The 15666-nt window shown below is 42.7% G+C and overlaps 2 protein-coding genes across 5 annotated transcripts in view; one reads left to right on the plus strand and one right to left on the minus strand.

Moving 5' to 3' along the window:
- The window catches only part of u2af2 (U2 small nuclear RNA auxiliary factor 2), a 47884-nt gene extending 39537 nt beyond the window's left edge, over positions 1–8347 (plus strand). For all 4 annotated transcript variants that reach the window (XM_033044490.1, XM_033044491.1, XM_033044492.1 and 1 more), the window contains exons 10-11: positions 6203–6451; positions 7271–8347. In XM_033044490.1, the coding sequence (XP_032900381.1) occupies positions 6203–6451; positions 7271–7402 (381 nt within the window). In that variant the 3' untranslated portion in view covers positions 7403–8347. The remainder of the gene's footprint in view (positions 1–6202; positions 6452–7270) is intronic.
- LOC116988055 (protein phosphatase 1 regulatory subunit 7-like) overlaps positions 7110–15666 on the minus strand; it is a 75574-nt gene continuing 67017 nt past the window's right edge. The window contains exon 17 of the mRNA XM_033044489.1: positions 7110–7940. Within this exon, the coding sequence (XP_032900380.1) occupies positions 7883–7940 (58 nt within the window). The 3' untranslated portion in view covers positions 7110–7882. The remainder of the gene's footprint in view (positions 7941–15666) is intronic.

A 15666-nucleotide genomic window follows, 5' to 3' on the forward strand; every position in this document is an offset into this window, starting at 1 on the left:
ACCACCCCAGCAACAGACTGTTGCTGTTGCTACAGCCAGGCAAGCGCCTCCGCTGTCACGCTGCGAAAACAGAGAGGATGAGACAGAGTTTCTTCCCACCGGCCATCAGGACTGTAAACTGATCTCACCAGGGAGTAATTACTGTTGTGTCTTTTTTTTAAATGCAAATACTTGTTCTATTTTTGCACAATCCCGCAAGCATTGCCACTTTCATTTCACTGTACATCTTGTATGTATGTCTTGACTTGAATAAAAGTTTATCTGGGCACACATGAGACCATCATCAACGATTGTTCTCCTATTGGTTCCTTTCTGTGTGTCTTGAGGGTTGAAGAGGCCGATTCTGGAGCCACAGACTTGATATGTCCCTCCAGGTGGACCCTGTGCTTGACATATTTTAATATTGAAGATACTGCTGCAAGGACAGCCACCACACAGTCCTTGATAGAGACAGATCCAGTCCAACTACAGGTGCACAACCTTTTATCCGAAGATCCAAATAACGAAAACCTCCGAATAGCAGACATTTTTTCGGTCCTTGAAGAAAGGTCCTTGAAAACGTTCACCGAGGGCGGCCCGCAGAGGTGACAGCGGAACCTCCGGTCGGTCCTCGAAGAAAGGGGAACTAAATCCCCATTCATAAAAGAGAAGGTGAGGGTATATTGCGCGGGAGGGTTAATAATTGACAATATGCTGCTGCCTGCCCGCTGAGTTAAAAAGTTCCCACGGTAGACTCACGATACACAGTGTATCGTGAGTCTTGCGTGGGAACTTTTTAACTCAGCGGACAGGCAGCAGCAGATTGTCGCTCCCTTCAGTTTCACCCCACCTACACCCCTCTGCTTCCCGGCCATGTGTGTGACCCCTTCCCTCCCCTCTCCAGCTCCCCGCTCATTGCACCGGCGCGGGGGCTTTGCACTGTCTTCACGTCGGCGATGACAGCAGGCCAGTGCCAGTCACCGGAGACGTCAGGACCAACGGGACACCGACCCCCAGGCCCACTGCAAGCACGGAGATCCCAGAGACCCACAGCCAGCAGCAGCCCAGCCCCGTTCCAACTCCAGAGGAAAACTGCAAACTGGCCGGAGACGTCAGGACCACCAGAAGCCGTTCCCCGAGCTGCACCCCCTCATCGGGACACCGACCCCCAGGCCCACTGCAAGCACGGAGATCCCAGAGACCCACAGCCAACAGCAGCCAGCCCGCTCCAACTACAGAGGAACCTGGGTTGCGGATGACGGGGCGCAGCTCGGGGCGTCGTAGGGGCCCATCGGGGTGCGGGTTCCTGTTGGTCCTGACATCTCCGGCCACCTGCCATCCTCCGGGAACTGTACCGCCTTTGCAGGAGAGTGGGGTTGTTTGCAGTTGCAGAGGGAGGGGGCAAGGGCGGTACAGTTCCCAGTCTCAGCTCCAGTCCAGGGGGGTGGCCGGAGACGTCAGGACCAACGGGACACCGACCCCCAGACCCACTGCAAGCACGGAGATCCCAGAGACCCACAGCCAGCAGCAACTCCAGCCCAGCCCCGCTCCAACTCCAGAGGAACACGTAGGGGCAGAAGCTGATGGTGTGCAAGGTACGTCTTGTTCTTGGGGTGGCGGACGAGGGGGCGCAGCTCGGGTTGTGGGCAAACTGCCACTTGTCGCCGTAGCGGCCCATCGGGGAGCGGATTCCTCTGGAGTTGGAGGGGGAGGGGGGTATTGTGCTGTTTGATCGCCCCCTGCTATCCCAGGGACAAGGAGACACAGCAGCTTTTTAGACTGGTGGGCAATCACTTCCAAAGTTCTGTCCACACAGTCAGTACACCTCTCCTACACTGCATTTCATACAAACATTTATTCTGCAAGAAAAAACTACATTGAAGACTCAAACTCGCGACCGAGTAACTGCCGGGATCAAGGCGCAAACTCGTGACCTTGCGGATATGAGCCGAGCACTCTACCACTGAGCCAGCCATTAAAATCTACGCAAAAAAATTTCCATTCCGAAGGCCGACAAATTCTGAATTACGAAAAGTGTCTGGTCCCAAGGCTTTCGGATAAAAGGTTGTGCACATGTACATGGATTCCATGACAGTTGGGAAACTCTCCCAGCTGCAATCATCTTCCACCATCTTAAAGGTTGTGGGGTTCCACCTACTAGCCAGCCACCATCTTCCACTGTTTCAGCATGGGCCACGCTTTAGTTAAGAACCTCTCCAACCTTCCTGCTATTTCCAGATGGTTTAGCTCTCAGATCTTCGGCATGCCCAAACGTCTCCATCATGACAAGGTGGCAACCCTCAGAAACCTTGTGTTTGGGTACACACAAGACCAACATTTGATAATTCTAGTTTCATGCAATTGACATTATGCGTGTTTACTGGCACACAAATGCTTATTAGAATCCACTAGAATCCATTGGTTTAGTTGGGTGCTTAAAATACTACTTTTTCGTACAACCTAGAATACCTGACACATTTAAATGGGATTAATATATGTAAGTCATTAATTAGAAGTAAACATTTTTGAGTAGAATCAGTTACCTAAAGAAAATTAGTAACCGTGGCTGTTTTGGTTTGTGAGTTGCATTGGCTTCTGTGGCCACATTTTATCCTTGACGTGGTGGAGACGCTTATGTGGACCTGAGATTCTGAGAGCGATGCTGTCTGGAGCTATGCTCCTGGTAGGGCCACCCATGGCGGTAAGGTCGGGGAGGAGGTCTCTGACAAAGAGCAATCCAACCAAGACCTCAACGGTGCAACAGGCGGAGGATGAATATTTTGAGGATGTAACCAGGATAATGGATAAGGGAGAGCCAGTGATATAGTGTACCTGGACTTTCAGAAAGCATTTGATAAGGTCCCACATTGGAGATTAGTGGGCAAAATGAGACAACATGGTATTGTGGGTAGGGTGCTGACATGGATAGAAAATTGGTTGGCAGACAGGAAACAAAGGGTAGGAATTAACGGGTCCCTTTCAGAATGGCAGGCAGTGATTAGTAGGGTACCCCAAGGCTCAGTGCTGGGACCATATCTACTTACAACATATTAATGATTTGGATGAAGGGATTAAAAGTGACATTAGCAATTTTGCAGATGACACAACGCTGGGTGGCAGTGTGAACTGAGGAGGATGTAATGAGGATGCAGAGTGACTTGGACAGCTTGGGAGAGTGGGCAGATGCATGGCAGATGCAGTTTAATGTGGATAAATGTGAGGTTTTCCACTTTGGTGGTAAAAAACAGGAAGGCAGATTATTATATAAATGGTGTCAAGTTGGGAAAAGGGGAATTACAACAAGGTCTGAGGGTCTTTGTTCATCAGTCACTGAAAGTAAGCATGCAGGTACAGCAGGCAGTGAAGAAAACAAATGGCATGTTGGCCTTCATGACAAGAGGAGTTGAGTATAGGAGCAAAGAGGCCCTCCTGCAGTTGCACAGGGCCCTAGTGAGACCACACCTGGAGTATTGTGTGCAGTTTTGGTCTCAACTTGAGGAAGGACATTCTTGCTATTAAGGGAGTGCAGCATAGGTTCACGAGGTTAATTCCCGGGATGGCGGGACTGTCATATGTTGATAGATTGGAGCGGCTGGGCTTGTATACTGATTGTGGATGATTAGCCGCGATTACATTGAATGGCAGTGCCTGCTCGAAGAGCCGAATGGCCTACTCCTGCGTCCATTGACGATGGCTGACCTTAGTGGAGCGTCCCAACGGCTGGGAAGGTGGATGAAGGCTGCAACAGAAAAGGGTCTCCGGTCGTCTTGGACTCCATGGCACTGGATCCAGATCTGTCAAAGACTGTGGGGTGGCTGTCTGTGCACCAGTCTCCCCATGTTAAACAAAGTCACGCACAGGCATCCTCCATATAGAGAATAGCACCCTGGAGACACCCATGGTCAGCCATGACCAAAGATATTTGTCTTAATACTTTCTTGTGGCTAATTACAAACATTTTAAAAGGTTGTCTCCTTGTCTGCAATATGTGGTAACCTGAAGTCCATGGTTTACATCTGCTTTCATAAGAAGCCACTAGTTAGGAATCAGCAATGGAACTTGTTACTCAAGTCTGGGAAAGGAAAGAAACAAGGCCAATTGTTATATGTCGCAGCACTTTGACTGCTGTCAGTTCAGCACAGAGTGGCGATCCAAATTGAAAGTTTTGGTATAACGTTCAGCTGCTCAAATGTTTTTTAAATTTGTCCGTCAGGAATCGGGCACATTTACTTAGCAAGGCAGAAGACCAGCATCTCCTGAAGAAATTGATTTTTTCTGAAAAATTTCTCGTTTATAAATATGCTCGGCCGAGGTTGACTTTATTCAAAATAAATATCCGTCAGCAGAAGACCAGCTTCTGCCTCGTCCTGCTGAAGGATATTTATTTTGAAGAAAGTCAAACTCGTCTGAGCATATCTATAAACGAGAATTTTTGCAGAAAAAAATCAATTTAAATTAGTTTATATCGTGAAGTGAGAGGTACTGTTTACCATTTCACCTGAGAATTAGTTTAAATAAGATGCAAGAGTCGGGAATGAGAAACAGAACAGTGCAGCACAGGAATAGGCCTTTAACATAATACCGTTAATCTCATCAACCTGCAGGTGATCCATATCCCTTCCCATTCCCTGCATACCCATGTGACTATCTTAAATGGAACTATCTTAATACCTTCACCATCCCTGGCAGCGTGTTCCAGGTGCTCACCACTTTGTATGGTTTTTTTAAATTATCTGCAAGTCTCCTTTAAACTTTCCCTCTTCAACAGTATATTTTTACCTTCTAGTCTTTGAAATTTACACTTTGGAGAAATGTTTCTGACAGTATCCTATTTATGCCTCTTGTAATTTTATATACTTGGGTTTTCCCCTAACTTTCAATGCTCCAGAGAAACCAATTCAAGTTTGTTCAATTTCTCCTTGCAGCTAATGCATTCTAATTTAAGCAGCAATCTGGTAAATCTACTACACCCTCTCAAGCCTTCACATCCTTCCTGTAATAGGGCAACCAGAACTGCACACAATACTCCAAATGCAGCCTGACCAAATGTTTATAAAGCTGCAACATGACTGCCTGACTCTTATACCCAATGTCTTGTACTCTAAACCATGTTGGTATTACAATTATGTGACAAGACCAGAGTAGCTTGGATTCTTTAATAGAATAGAATTACCTTTATTGTCATTCAGACCTTACGGTCTGAACGAAATTTCGTGCCTGCAGTCATACATACAATAATACAATAATAAACAACAACAAACACAAATTAACATCCACCACAGTGAGTCCTCCAAACACCTCCTCACTGTGGTGGAGGCAAAAATCTTAGGGCTGCAGTCTCTTCCGTCCTCTTCTCCCTCTGCAGAGAAGGCTGTGAAAAAAACTGATGGTGATAAAATCATCAAGCGTTTGATTGGGCTGGGGGATACAGGGAACTGCTCTGGCAAGTGGGGGATACATAGATACATAGAAAATAGGTGCAGGAGTAGGCCATTCGGCCCTTCGAGCCTGCACCGCCATTCAATATGATCATGGCTGATACCTAGGGATAATTGTTGAAAATTGATAGAACTAGATGGGGGTGAAAAAGGAGAAACATGTAGAGGTGGGGCTGCAGTACTCCACCTCCATCATGGAATCTGATCGCTTGAGAACTTCAGAAGCCAGGTAATGAGCAAAACATTGTAGGACCAAATTGAACAGCCCTTTCAAGGAGTTGGCAAATGATTACTATATTAATTCATAAGAGTTTTTAGCTTGCCCACTACTGTAGCCATTGGTGCTAATGTGTTACACAATATAATACAATTTTTTTTTTTGATATATCTTTCTTCAGCCATTTCATCTTTGTCAGTTTGGCGGGTAAAACATGTGCCTTTTAAGTACAGTTTTGATTTGCAATCCAGTCAATTTTTAACATAACACTTTCTGAATGTGACAGTAAATTAAAGTAATTTCCCCCAGAAAGTGCTAGATATCATTTGGTTGACTGGAATTTCCCACCAGGGTTACATATTTGCTTGATGCTTAATGGAATGCTTTACTTTGAATGGATCTCAGAACTTTAACCGATTCTATTTTTAGCATTGTTACTGGGAATATTCAGTAGCAGCAATAAAGACTATTTCTTCCCACTCTCACCCTCCCAGTGCAATGTCATGGGATCGCCATCAGATGTGCAATTGCAGATTTAGAGTTGCTGTTGTTGTTGTTGTTTTTGCAGAATGCCATTATTCAAACTCCAGTGACAGTGCAGGTACCAGGCCTCCCGACAATGCAAGTTCAGAACACAGGGCTGCCCACCGATGTGCTCTGCCTGCTAAACATGGTGTCACCAGATGAACTTATCGATGATGAAGAGTATGAGGAAATCTTGGAAGACATCAGAGAAGAGTGCAGCAAATATGGAACTGTGAAATCAATTGAAATCCCTCGACCTTTGGATGGACTAGAAGTGCCTGGCTGTGGCAAGGTAAAAGAATGGCAATCAGAATTTGAAGCTTCAATGTTCAAATTGCAACATTTTACTGTATACATCAAGTTGGCAAGCAGCAGGGTGATTTAAATTGTTAATATCAGGATCACTTATTTATTGAGTTTATTCTGGTGCAATGAACTTTATAGTTGGGATTCGTTCTATACCATCTCTGCCAAGAGCATCTCATATCTGCCTGCACATAATCCATATCTCTGCATATCCACATGCCTCTCCAGAAGTCTCTTAAATGCCAGTCATATCTGCCAGGCATTCACCACCCTCTGGGTATATATATATTTTTAAAAGCCCCTCTCACCCTAAAGCTTTGCCCTCTAGTATTTGATTTTTTTTCTATCCTGGGGGAAAAGGTTCTGTCATCGTTTTATTTTCTAATATTGTGTTCTGATTAGTTCCGTCAGATTTCTTTTGTCTTGGATCTTAAATGCAGGCTTATCCATGGCTTTTCACTGTTTATCTTTCCCATCCACCCCAACACACCCTGCTCCAAGCTTTAGACTTGGGATTAAAGATGATGGGGTTAATTTTAACAGGGCATGCTGCCTTTATTATTTAGTTTTTTGGGTAAAGGTGAATGGAGAACGAGCCTTGTGTAAAAGCAGTGATAGAGTAAATAATTCAATGGAAACAGGAGAAAATTCAGTCAGTAATTTATTCGTTATCGTGGGCAATAACTTAAAAAAACAGGTAAAAGTCTAGGGTTTATATAGTTGAGATTGGGTCGTCTTTTATTATAATGTTCATTTACCATTGTATTTCCAGTTCATTGTGCTCACTGGTCGTTTTTTTTAACAGATATTTGTAGAATTTATCTCACCTCTGGACTGCCAAAAAGCAATGCAAGCACTAACGGGGCGAAAGTTTGCCAACAGAGTTGTTGTAACTAAGTATTATGACCCAGAGCTGTACCACAGACGTGACTTCTAACAACATGCAGCCACCTTGCTGTCTACATTTCTGACTAAAGCTTTGTTTATAGTTACAACTAGGATTTGTATAAAATGGCAGAGGTTTGAGTAGTTTGTAGTAGTCAAATTCCGTTTATTTTTAGCACGAATGTCTTGATGTCGTTAGTGTTCTGGGTGAAGATCCATGTTGCAGGAACTGTAATAGCAAAACAACTTGTAAATGGAATTGTATCTTTTTTATAGTGTTGGGCCTTTTGGCTTTTGTGGGGTGGGGGGGGGGGGGAGAACAGCAAATTCTGTAATAGCTGATTCAGTCAGCCTGGTGAAACCAGTATTTGAACACTGTAGCTGGTTTCAACTAATAAACTTTTGGAATGGAAAATGCGTTGTGCTGGTTATGCATCAAAGCTTGTTAAGGTAGTCTGGACCAGTAACAACTTTTCTCCTATCTTTGTTTTGACTCTTATTCTTCTGGACACAAACCCTTCCAGCGATCGTGTTATTTCTTCCCAAAGTGTTGGGCAGCATACGATCTGGCGTCTTCAATTCTGGAGCGACTGCAAACAAACATGTATTATTACTGGAATAGGACAGAAATAATGCTTATCAAATTGTTCTGTACTACCAAGACTATCGAGCAGTGGGAACACTACAACGGATAATTCATAGAAACATAGAGAATAGGTGCAGGAGTAGGCCAATCGACCCTTCAAGCCAGCACCGCCATTCAATATGATCATGGCTGATCATCCAAAATCAGACCCCGTTCCTCCTTTCTCCCCATATCCCTTGATTCTCTTAGCTCTAAGAGCTATATCTAATTCTCTCTTAAACAGGACAAACTAACAAGTTACACCTTGCAGATTTAAAATTAGTCCAATTGTATTCCTCCTCCAAACGAGGAATAGTCCCACATTTGTCATTGTGTCTGACAACCGTGGAATAAACAATTTTTTCAAACTTGGCTATTATTTTTTATTTAAGTGTTGAATATGCTAGAATTTCTGTGGTTTTGTTTTATGTACCCTAGATTTAAATCTTTAGAATCATGATATATATTTGTATGGTTTATAAAAGAAAGGTGTACTCTTTTTATCAAGGCATTGGTATTTTAGACACTACAGATCATGACAGTAGAATGTTGCAGGCTATTCTAGGTGTTGCTTAGTGCACCTGGTAGCTGCAAAACAGCTACCCTATCTTTGCTTCAAACAATGGCTTTGTGTATTTTCTAAAATGTTTTTAAATGTTTAGCATTCTTCAAAAACGAGCACAATATCCATAATTTTAAAACATTTAGTTATTGGTATAATTTTGTACAAATTATGTAGATATATGTGTTTGTTCCACAGCATAATACATTTTACAGGGGGTGAGTGCTGGGTAGTATCGCTTCTACGTCAATTCCTGCTTCAAAAGCCAGCAGCTGACAGTTTCTGAGGAAGAGAAATATCCTCCATTCACAAGACAGGAAAATTCCCAGAAGGACCTAGTGGGTTGGATGTGAGTGGGATGACACTTGAGATAGCACGAGGCAAATCTCCACTGTCTCAAATCTGCACTATCTACATAGTGGAGTGCAAAGAGCCGACTTAACCAAGTTTAACATATTTGACAACTCTTGTGTAGGACTAAGCTACAAATGATTTGATTGATAGCAGTACAGTTTGCTTTACCACGTAACTATAGATTATTTTTCTAATTATAATTCTGGGACACAAATATAAATAAAATATAATGGTAGAAAAGTGCAGTATAGTTGTTTCAGCTTTTATGTGGAATACAAGTATTTCTGCTATAACACGATTATAGAACCACTTTGTTGGAGAAAATCACGTTAGAAAACAGTTGCATAAAAGGGGCGAGGGGCTAGAGAATTTCAGACATGCAGTAAGTTTATCCCTGCAGAACTTTCAAAACTAAAGGTTTTTTACTAGCTGTTTATTTTTGCTACTGCTAAAAATACTAAATGGTGTATATTGCATTTTTTAATCTTTGCACGTATCAATAGAAGGAATTGTTTGTTAACTTGGGTGAAATTGACACACGGTTCTTGAGACAATGGTGACTGATTATTGCCCAGAGATGACATAGAAACCTTTTTTTCCTGGATTTTTTCTTTTCAAGTTTTTTCTACTAATCAATTTCCATAGTGGTTCTCTAGTTCCCAATTGAAATTGCAATATAACCAATTTGATCTTTATAATGCAAATAGTGTTTCCTAATTCATCAGCTGTGTTATATCCAATTCACAGTATCAGAATTGTTTTTGTCATTAACACTGATAGCATATGCAGACACCATTGCAGTGGGCTCTTTACAAACTTGATGGAACAAGAACTTATACTTATAATTAAAAACTATGTTTGGACAATGAATTTGTGATTATATTGCTAACTATATTTTTACATCACCAGTATATGATGGATGCAAGAAATCTGAAATAAAAGCGTAGTGGCTTATCCAGAATTTACAGCCTGCCTGTTGAATGATCATTGAATTGTTACCCCTTTTCCGTTCCACAGAACTGCCTGATCTCATCATTTTGCACTTTTTCATTTGCACCATTTTTCAGATTCCAATCAATCACAACATTTTGCCTTTGTAACTGAAGGGATACTGCAAGGATCTTTGTTACACGTTCCTCCAGTCTTTCCTCCTAGTCATTTTCAAGTCTTAACACTTGGTTCCCATCTGCAGGTTATTGTCATATGCACAAGCACAGAGAAATACAGATATAATGAAATGCAAGACTGCAAAGAAAAAAGGCTGTGCAAAAAGAACCCAAACCACCCCCTCCCCAGGTACATTTCCCTGCAACCGAAGGGGATGCCACGCCTGTCCCTGTACCTCCCCCTCGACTCCATCCATGACCCCCCCCCCCCCCCCCACAGTCTTTTCAGGTGAGGCAAAGATTCACATGTACCTCCTCCAACCTCATCTACTGTTCTAGATGTGCACTCCTATATATTGGCGTGACCAGGCACAGGCTTGGCAACTGTTTTGCTGAACACCTCCGCTCAGTCCGCTTAAACCTACCTGATCTCCTGGTTGCTAAATACTTTAACTCCCCCTCCCATTCCCACACTGACGTCCCTATCCTGGGACTCCTCCATTGACAGTGAGGTCCTGCGCAAATTGGAGGAACAACACCTCATTTTTCGCTTGGGAAGCTTATACCCCAGCGGTATGAACATTAACTTCTCTAACCCTTGCTATTCCTCTCTCTCCATCCCTCCCTCTTCACAGTTCTCTCACCTTACTGTTAAGTCTCACCTAAATGTAGTCTTACTGTCTCGGACTACATTTTATCTCTGCTTGCTTTGCTGTTACCTTCTCCCAGCTAACAATAATCTATTTTAGTTTCCATGAACTTCATTCTCTTTGCCCTATTTTCACACCTTACACTTCCTTATCTATGTATCTCCCTCTCCACAGACATCAGTCTGAAGGGTCTCGACCAGAAACGTCACCCATTCCTTCTTTCCAGAGATGCTGCCCGTCCCGCTGAGTTACTCCAGCATTTTGTCTACCTTTAGTGCCCTCCATAATGTTTGGGACAAAGACCTATCATTTGTACTCCACACTTTTGAAATTTTTAATATAAAAAAATCACATGTGGATAAAGTGCACATTGTCAGATTTTAATAAAGGCCATTTTTACACATTTTGGTTTCACCATGTAGAAATTACAGCTGTGTTTATACATAGTCCCTCCATATCAGGACACCATAATGTTTGGGACACATGGCTTCACAGTTGTTGGTAAATGCTCAGGAGTGTTTAATTGCCTTTTTCATGCAGGTATGAGAGAGCTCTCAGCACCTAGTCTTTCCTCCAGTCTTTTCATCACCTTTGGAAAGTTATTGCTGTTTATCAACATGAGAACCAAATGTTGTGCCAATGAAAGTCAACAAAGCCATTATGAGACTGAGAAACACAAATAAAACTTAGAGACATCAGCCAAACCTTAGGCTTACCAAAACCAACTGTTTGGAACCATTAAGAAGAAAGAGAGCACTGGTGAGCTTACTAATGGCAAAAGGACTTGCAGGCCAAGGAAGACCTCCGCGGCTGATGACAGAAGAATTCTCTATAATAAAGAAAAATCCCCAAACATCTGTGACGGATCAGAAAAACTCTTCAGGAGTCAGGTGTGGATTTGTCAATGACCATAGTCTGCAGAAGACTTCATGAACAGAAATACACTGCAAGATGCAATCCACTAGTTAGCCACAAAAATAGGATAGCCAGGTTACAGTTTGCCAAGAAGTACTTAAAAGAGCAACCACAGTTCTGGAAAAGGGTCTTGTGGACTGATGAGATGAAGATTAATTTATATCGGAGTGATGGCAAGAGCAAAGTATGGAGGAGAGAAGAAACTGCACAAGATCCTAAGCATACCACTTCATCTGTGAAACAGTGGTGGGGGTGTTAATGGCCGAAGGTACTGGCTCACTTATCTTCACTGATGATACAACTGCTGATGGTAGTAGCTTAATGAATTCTGAAGTGTATAGACACAACCTATCTGCTCAAGTTCAAACAAATGCCTCAAAACTCATTGGCCGGCAGTTCATTCTGCAGCAAGACAATGATCCCAAACATACTGCTAAAGCGACAAAGGAGTTTTTCAAAGCAAAAAAATGGTCAATTCTTGAGTGGCCAAGTCAATCACTGATCTGAACCGAATAAGCGAGTTCGGTATTTCATCTACGCATGCCTAGGTCATTCGCGATAAACATTCTCGCCAGCTGAGTTGCTGCGTGTATATAGACCTGCGTTTACCCACCTGTCTACTTGCGTTTCATCCGTATTCATGCATTTTGTCTACATGTGTTGCATCCATTTTTTCCAGTTTTGCTTCTTTGAGGTAAGAAAATACTGCTTTCAAAATTATTAACTATATTTATGGTTCATTTGTACAAAACTACGATGATTTTGTTGGTTTTATTGCTTTAAGCAATATTATGTCTACTGAACATAGCAGTTAGTTTCAGACACTGTTATAACAGTTATATGCTCATTGCAGTTATTGGTGTGCCTGGTAAGAACTTTGGCAAACAAACTTACAGTTTTCTGTGATGTATTTGGATTTGTTCACTCCTTGCGATATAACCATATAACAATTACAGCACGGAAACAGGCCATCTCGACCCTTCTAGTCCGTGCCGAACACATAATCTCCCCTAGTCCCATATACCTGCGCTCAGACCATAACCCTCCATTCCTTTCCCATCCATATAACTATCCAATTTATTTTTAAATGATAAAAACGAACCTGCCTCCACCACCTTCACTGGGAGCTCATTCCACACAGCTACCACTCTCTGAGTAAAGAAGTTCCCCCTCATGTTACCCCTAAACTTCAGTCCCTTAATTCTCAAGTCATGTCCCCTTGTTTGAATCTTCCCTACTCTCAGTGGGAAAAGCTTTTCCACGTCAACTCTGTCTATCCCTCTCATCATTTTAAAAACCTCTATCAAGTCCCCCCTTAACCTTCTGCGCTCCAAAGAATAAAGCCCTAACTTGTTCAACCTTTCTCTGTAACTTAGTTGCTGAAACCCAGGCAACATTCTAGTAAATCTCCTCTGTACTCTCTCTATTTTGTTGACATCCTTCCTATAATTAGGCGACCAAAATTGTACACCATACTCCAGAATTGGCCTCACCAATGCCTTGTACAATTTTAACATTACATCCCAACTTCTATATATACTCAATGCTCTGATTTATAAAGGCCAGCACACCAAAAGCTTTCTTTACCACCCTATCTACATGAGATTCCACTTTCAGGGAACTGTGCACAGTTATTCCCAGATCCCTCTGTTCACCTACATTCTTCAATTCCCTACCATTTACCATGTACGTCCTATTTTGATTTGTCCTGCCAAGATGTAGCACCTCACACTTATCAGCATTAAACTCCGCCATCTTTCAGCCCACTCTTCCAACTGGCATAAATCTCTCTGTAGACTTTGAAACTCTACTTCATTACCCGCAACCCCACCTATCTTAGTATCATCTGCATACTTACTAATCCAATTTACCACCCCATCGTCCAGATCATTGATGTACATGACAAACAACAGTGGACCCAACACAGATCCCTGTGGCACCCCACTCGTCACTGGCCTCCAACCTGACAAACAACCATCCACCATTACTCTCTGGCATCTCCCATTCAGCCACTGTTGAATCCATCTTGCTACTCCACCATTAATACCCAACCATTGAACCTTCTTAATGTAACTATCAATGGCAGTATGTAGGACATTGGCTGTAAATGCGGGGATCATTCAGGTCGCTTTTTTAAAAACTCAGCTGAAAATTAACAAACTGTTGAAACACACTCTCGCTACTGCCGTTGCAGTATTAACCCTTGTGGGTCCATCATTTACATGCCACTGGAAATTAAATCTCGCTCCACTCTCTCACACTCCTCACGAACAGCCACCCGCTACAATAGGCGGAATGGTCCTTTCTTTCATTAATCCTGCCCACAGTCTCTGATGGAGCCGGTTTCACTGACTTAACCGTGACCAGCCGCGTTTAACCAGGGCTCTGGGAACTCGGCATCTGAGTGGAGAGGACGAGGAGGGTTCCAGAGGGAAGACACGAACAACTTAGAATACGGCAGCAGAGTGGATCTGTTAATGGATTCATTCCACAGTGAGTTCAGTTTGGAAAGAATACACGCCGGTAGCTCCGCGGCCACTAGTTCAGGAGATCGATCCAATTATTGATCAAAAGGCGGCGGAATCCGTCTATGACAGACTCCACAGTGAGACGTGTCCACAGGAGCGGGTGTTCACTCTGATCAATAACTCGGACACAGTGAACTTCACAATGTAGAACCATCCCAGTCAAAACCGTCCCAGAGAGCTGCCTTGCCCGAACACTGGGACAACCCTGGGCAAGGTCCCACTGCAGACAAGAACAACATTCTAGTCACTAAAAAAAATACGCCTGCGGGCTGAATGATTTTGGGCTATGGGCTGGATCCGGCCCTTGGGCCGTAGGTTGCCGAACCCTGCCTTAACAGTACATTCACACCGCCTGTACGTAAAGCATCAGCCCACATCACACTGATATGGTTGCTGCCTGCTTCAGATTAAATATATTTTTACACATAAATTATGAATAAACATAAGAAAATGTTACAAACACAAGTCATATTGTCTTATTTCACTAGCAAACACATTATGGTTTAAATGAATAATAAATTCTTTAACTTTTTGAATATCTCATAATTGCAGATCAATGAACTGAACTAGAACTGGGACTGTAAGTAGTGTGTGAACAGCAGAACAAGAAAGGAAGCTATTGGGTTGACAGAATTCTAGATTCATTAATTGGTAGAATAGTTAACAATTTATACACAGTTTATACAGCGCTGCGTTTGCTTTATTTCCCGAATGACCTTTGACAAATCCCATGATTCCTTGCGTTTATCGGAATACCGAACTCTCTTATTGAGCATGTCTTTTATATGCTGAAGAGAAAACTGAAGGGGACTAGCGCCCAAAACAAGCTGTGGATGAAACGTAATATCCTTCCTTACTTAATTTTGATTGGAATTGAACAAGATAACAAAAGGGTGTTTTGGATGTGACAATTGGCAGCTCTCGTTTGACCAGGTGCAGAAGAGATTGTGGGAATCGGCAAGGTAAGATTACCTCTTCTGGGAATGTGTGGAAGTGTGGATGGTAAATGTAAACATGAAATAGTAGAGGAGATAAGAAAGTTTGTTTTCCTTTGTGAGGTGTTGCATAGAAATGTTAATGTAAATGGCTTGGCTGGGAAAGGGGATGGTGGCATGGCCGTCTGAAAGGTGAGATAGAATAATGTTTGACTTGTATTAACCATCTGTTGTTGAATAAGATTAACATAAGCGAAAAGTATGCTATGAATAATGAAATAATTGATAAGAGATGGTATATTTTCGTATAGCTGTATTTATCGAAAACAAAAGTTGTTTACTGCACAGTATAAATGTCGGCTAATTCTGCTGTGAAGTCAGAGAACTGGTGAGCAGTTTTCTGTCGCCATTTCTCCATGATATCATGCAATAAAATCTCTTGAAGCAAACCTGCGTAGTCTGTAACTTCGTTTTTCCTTTCATTTCTCTCTAAATTAATTTCTTCTACACAGGCTACATAAGCTAAAGCTGGCTGCAATACAGGCCTGGCAGAGCATCACCAGAGAAGACACCCAGCAACTGGTGATGTCCATGAATCGCAGACTTCAAGCAGCAAAGGATATGCAACAACATACTAAACA

This window comes from Amblyraja radiata, chromosome 26 (genome assembly GCF_010909765.2).
Source record: "Amblyraja radiata isolate CabotCenter1 chromosome 26, sAmbRad1.1.pri, whole genome shotgun sequence".
In the NCBI taxonomy this organism is placed as follows: Eukaryota; Metazoa; Chordata; class Chondrichthyes; order Rajiformes; family Rajidae; genus Amblyraja; species Amblyraja radiata.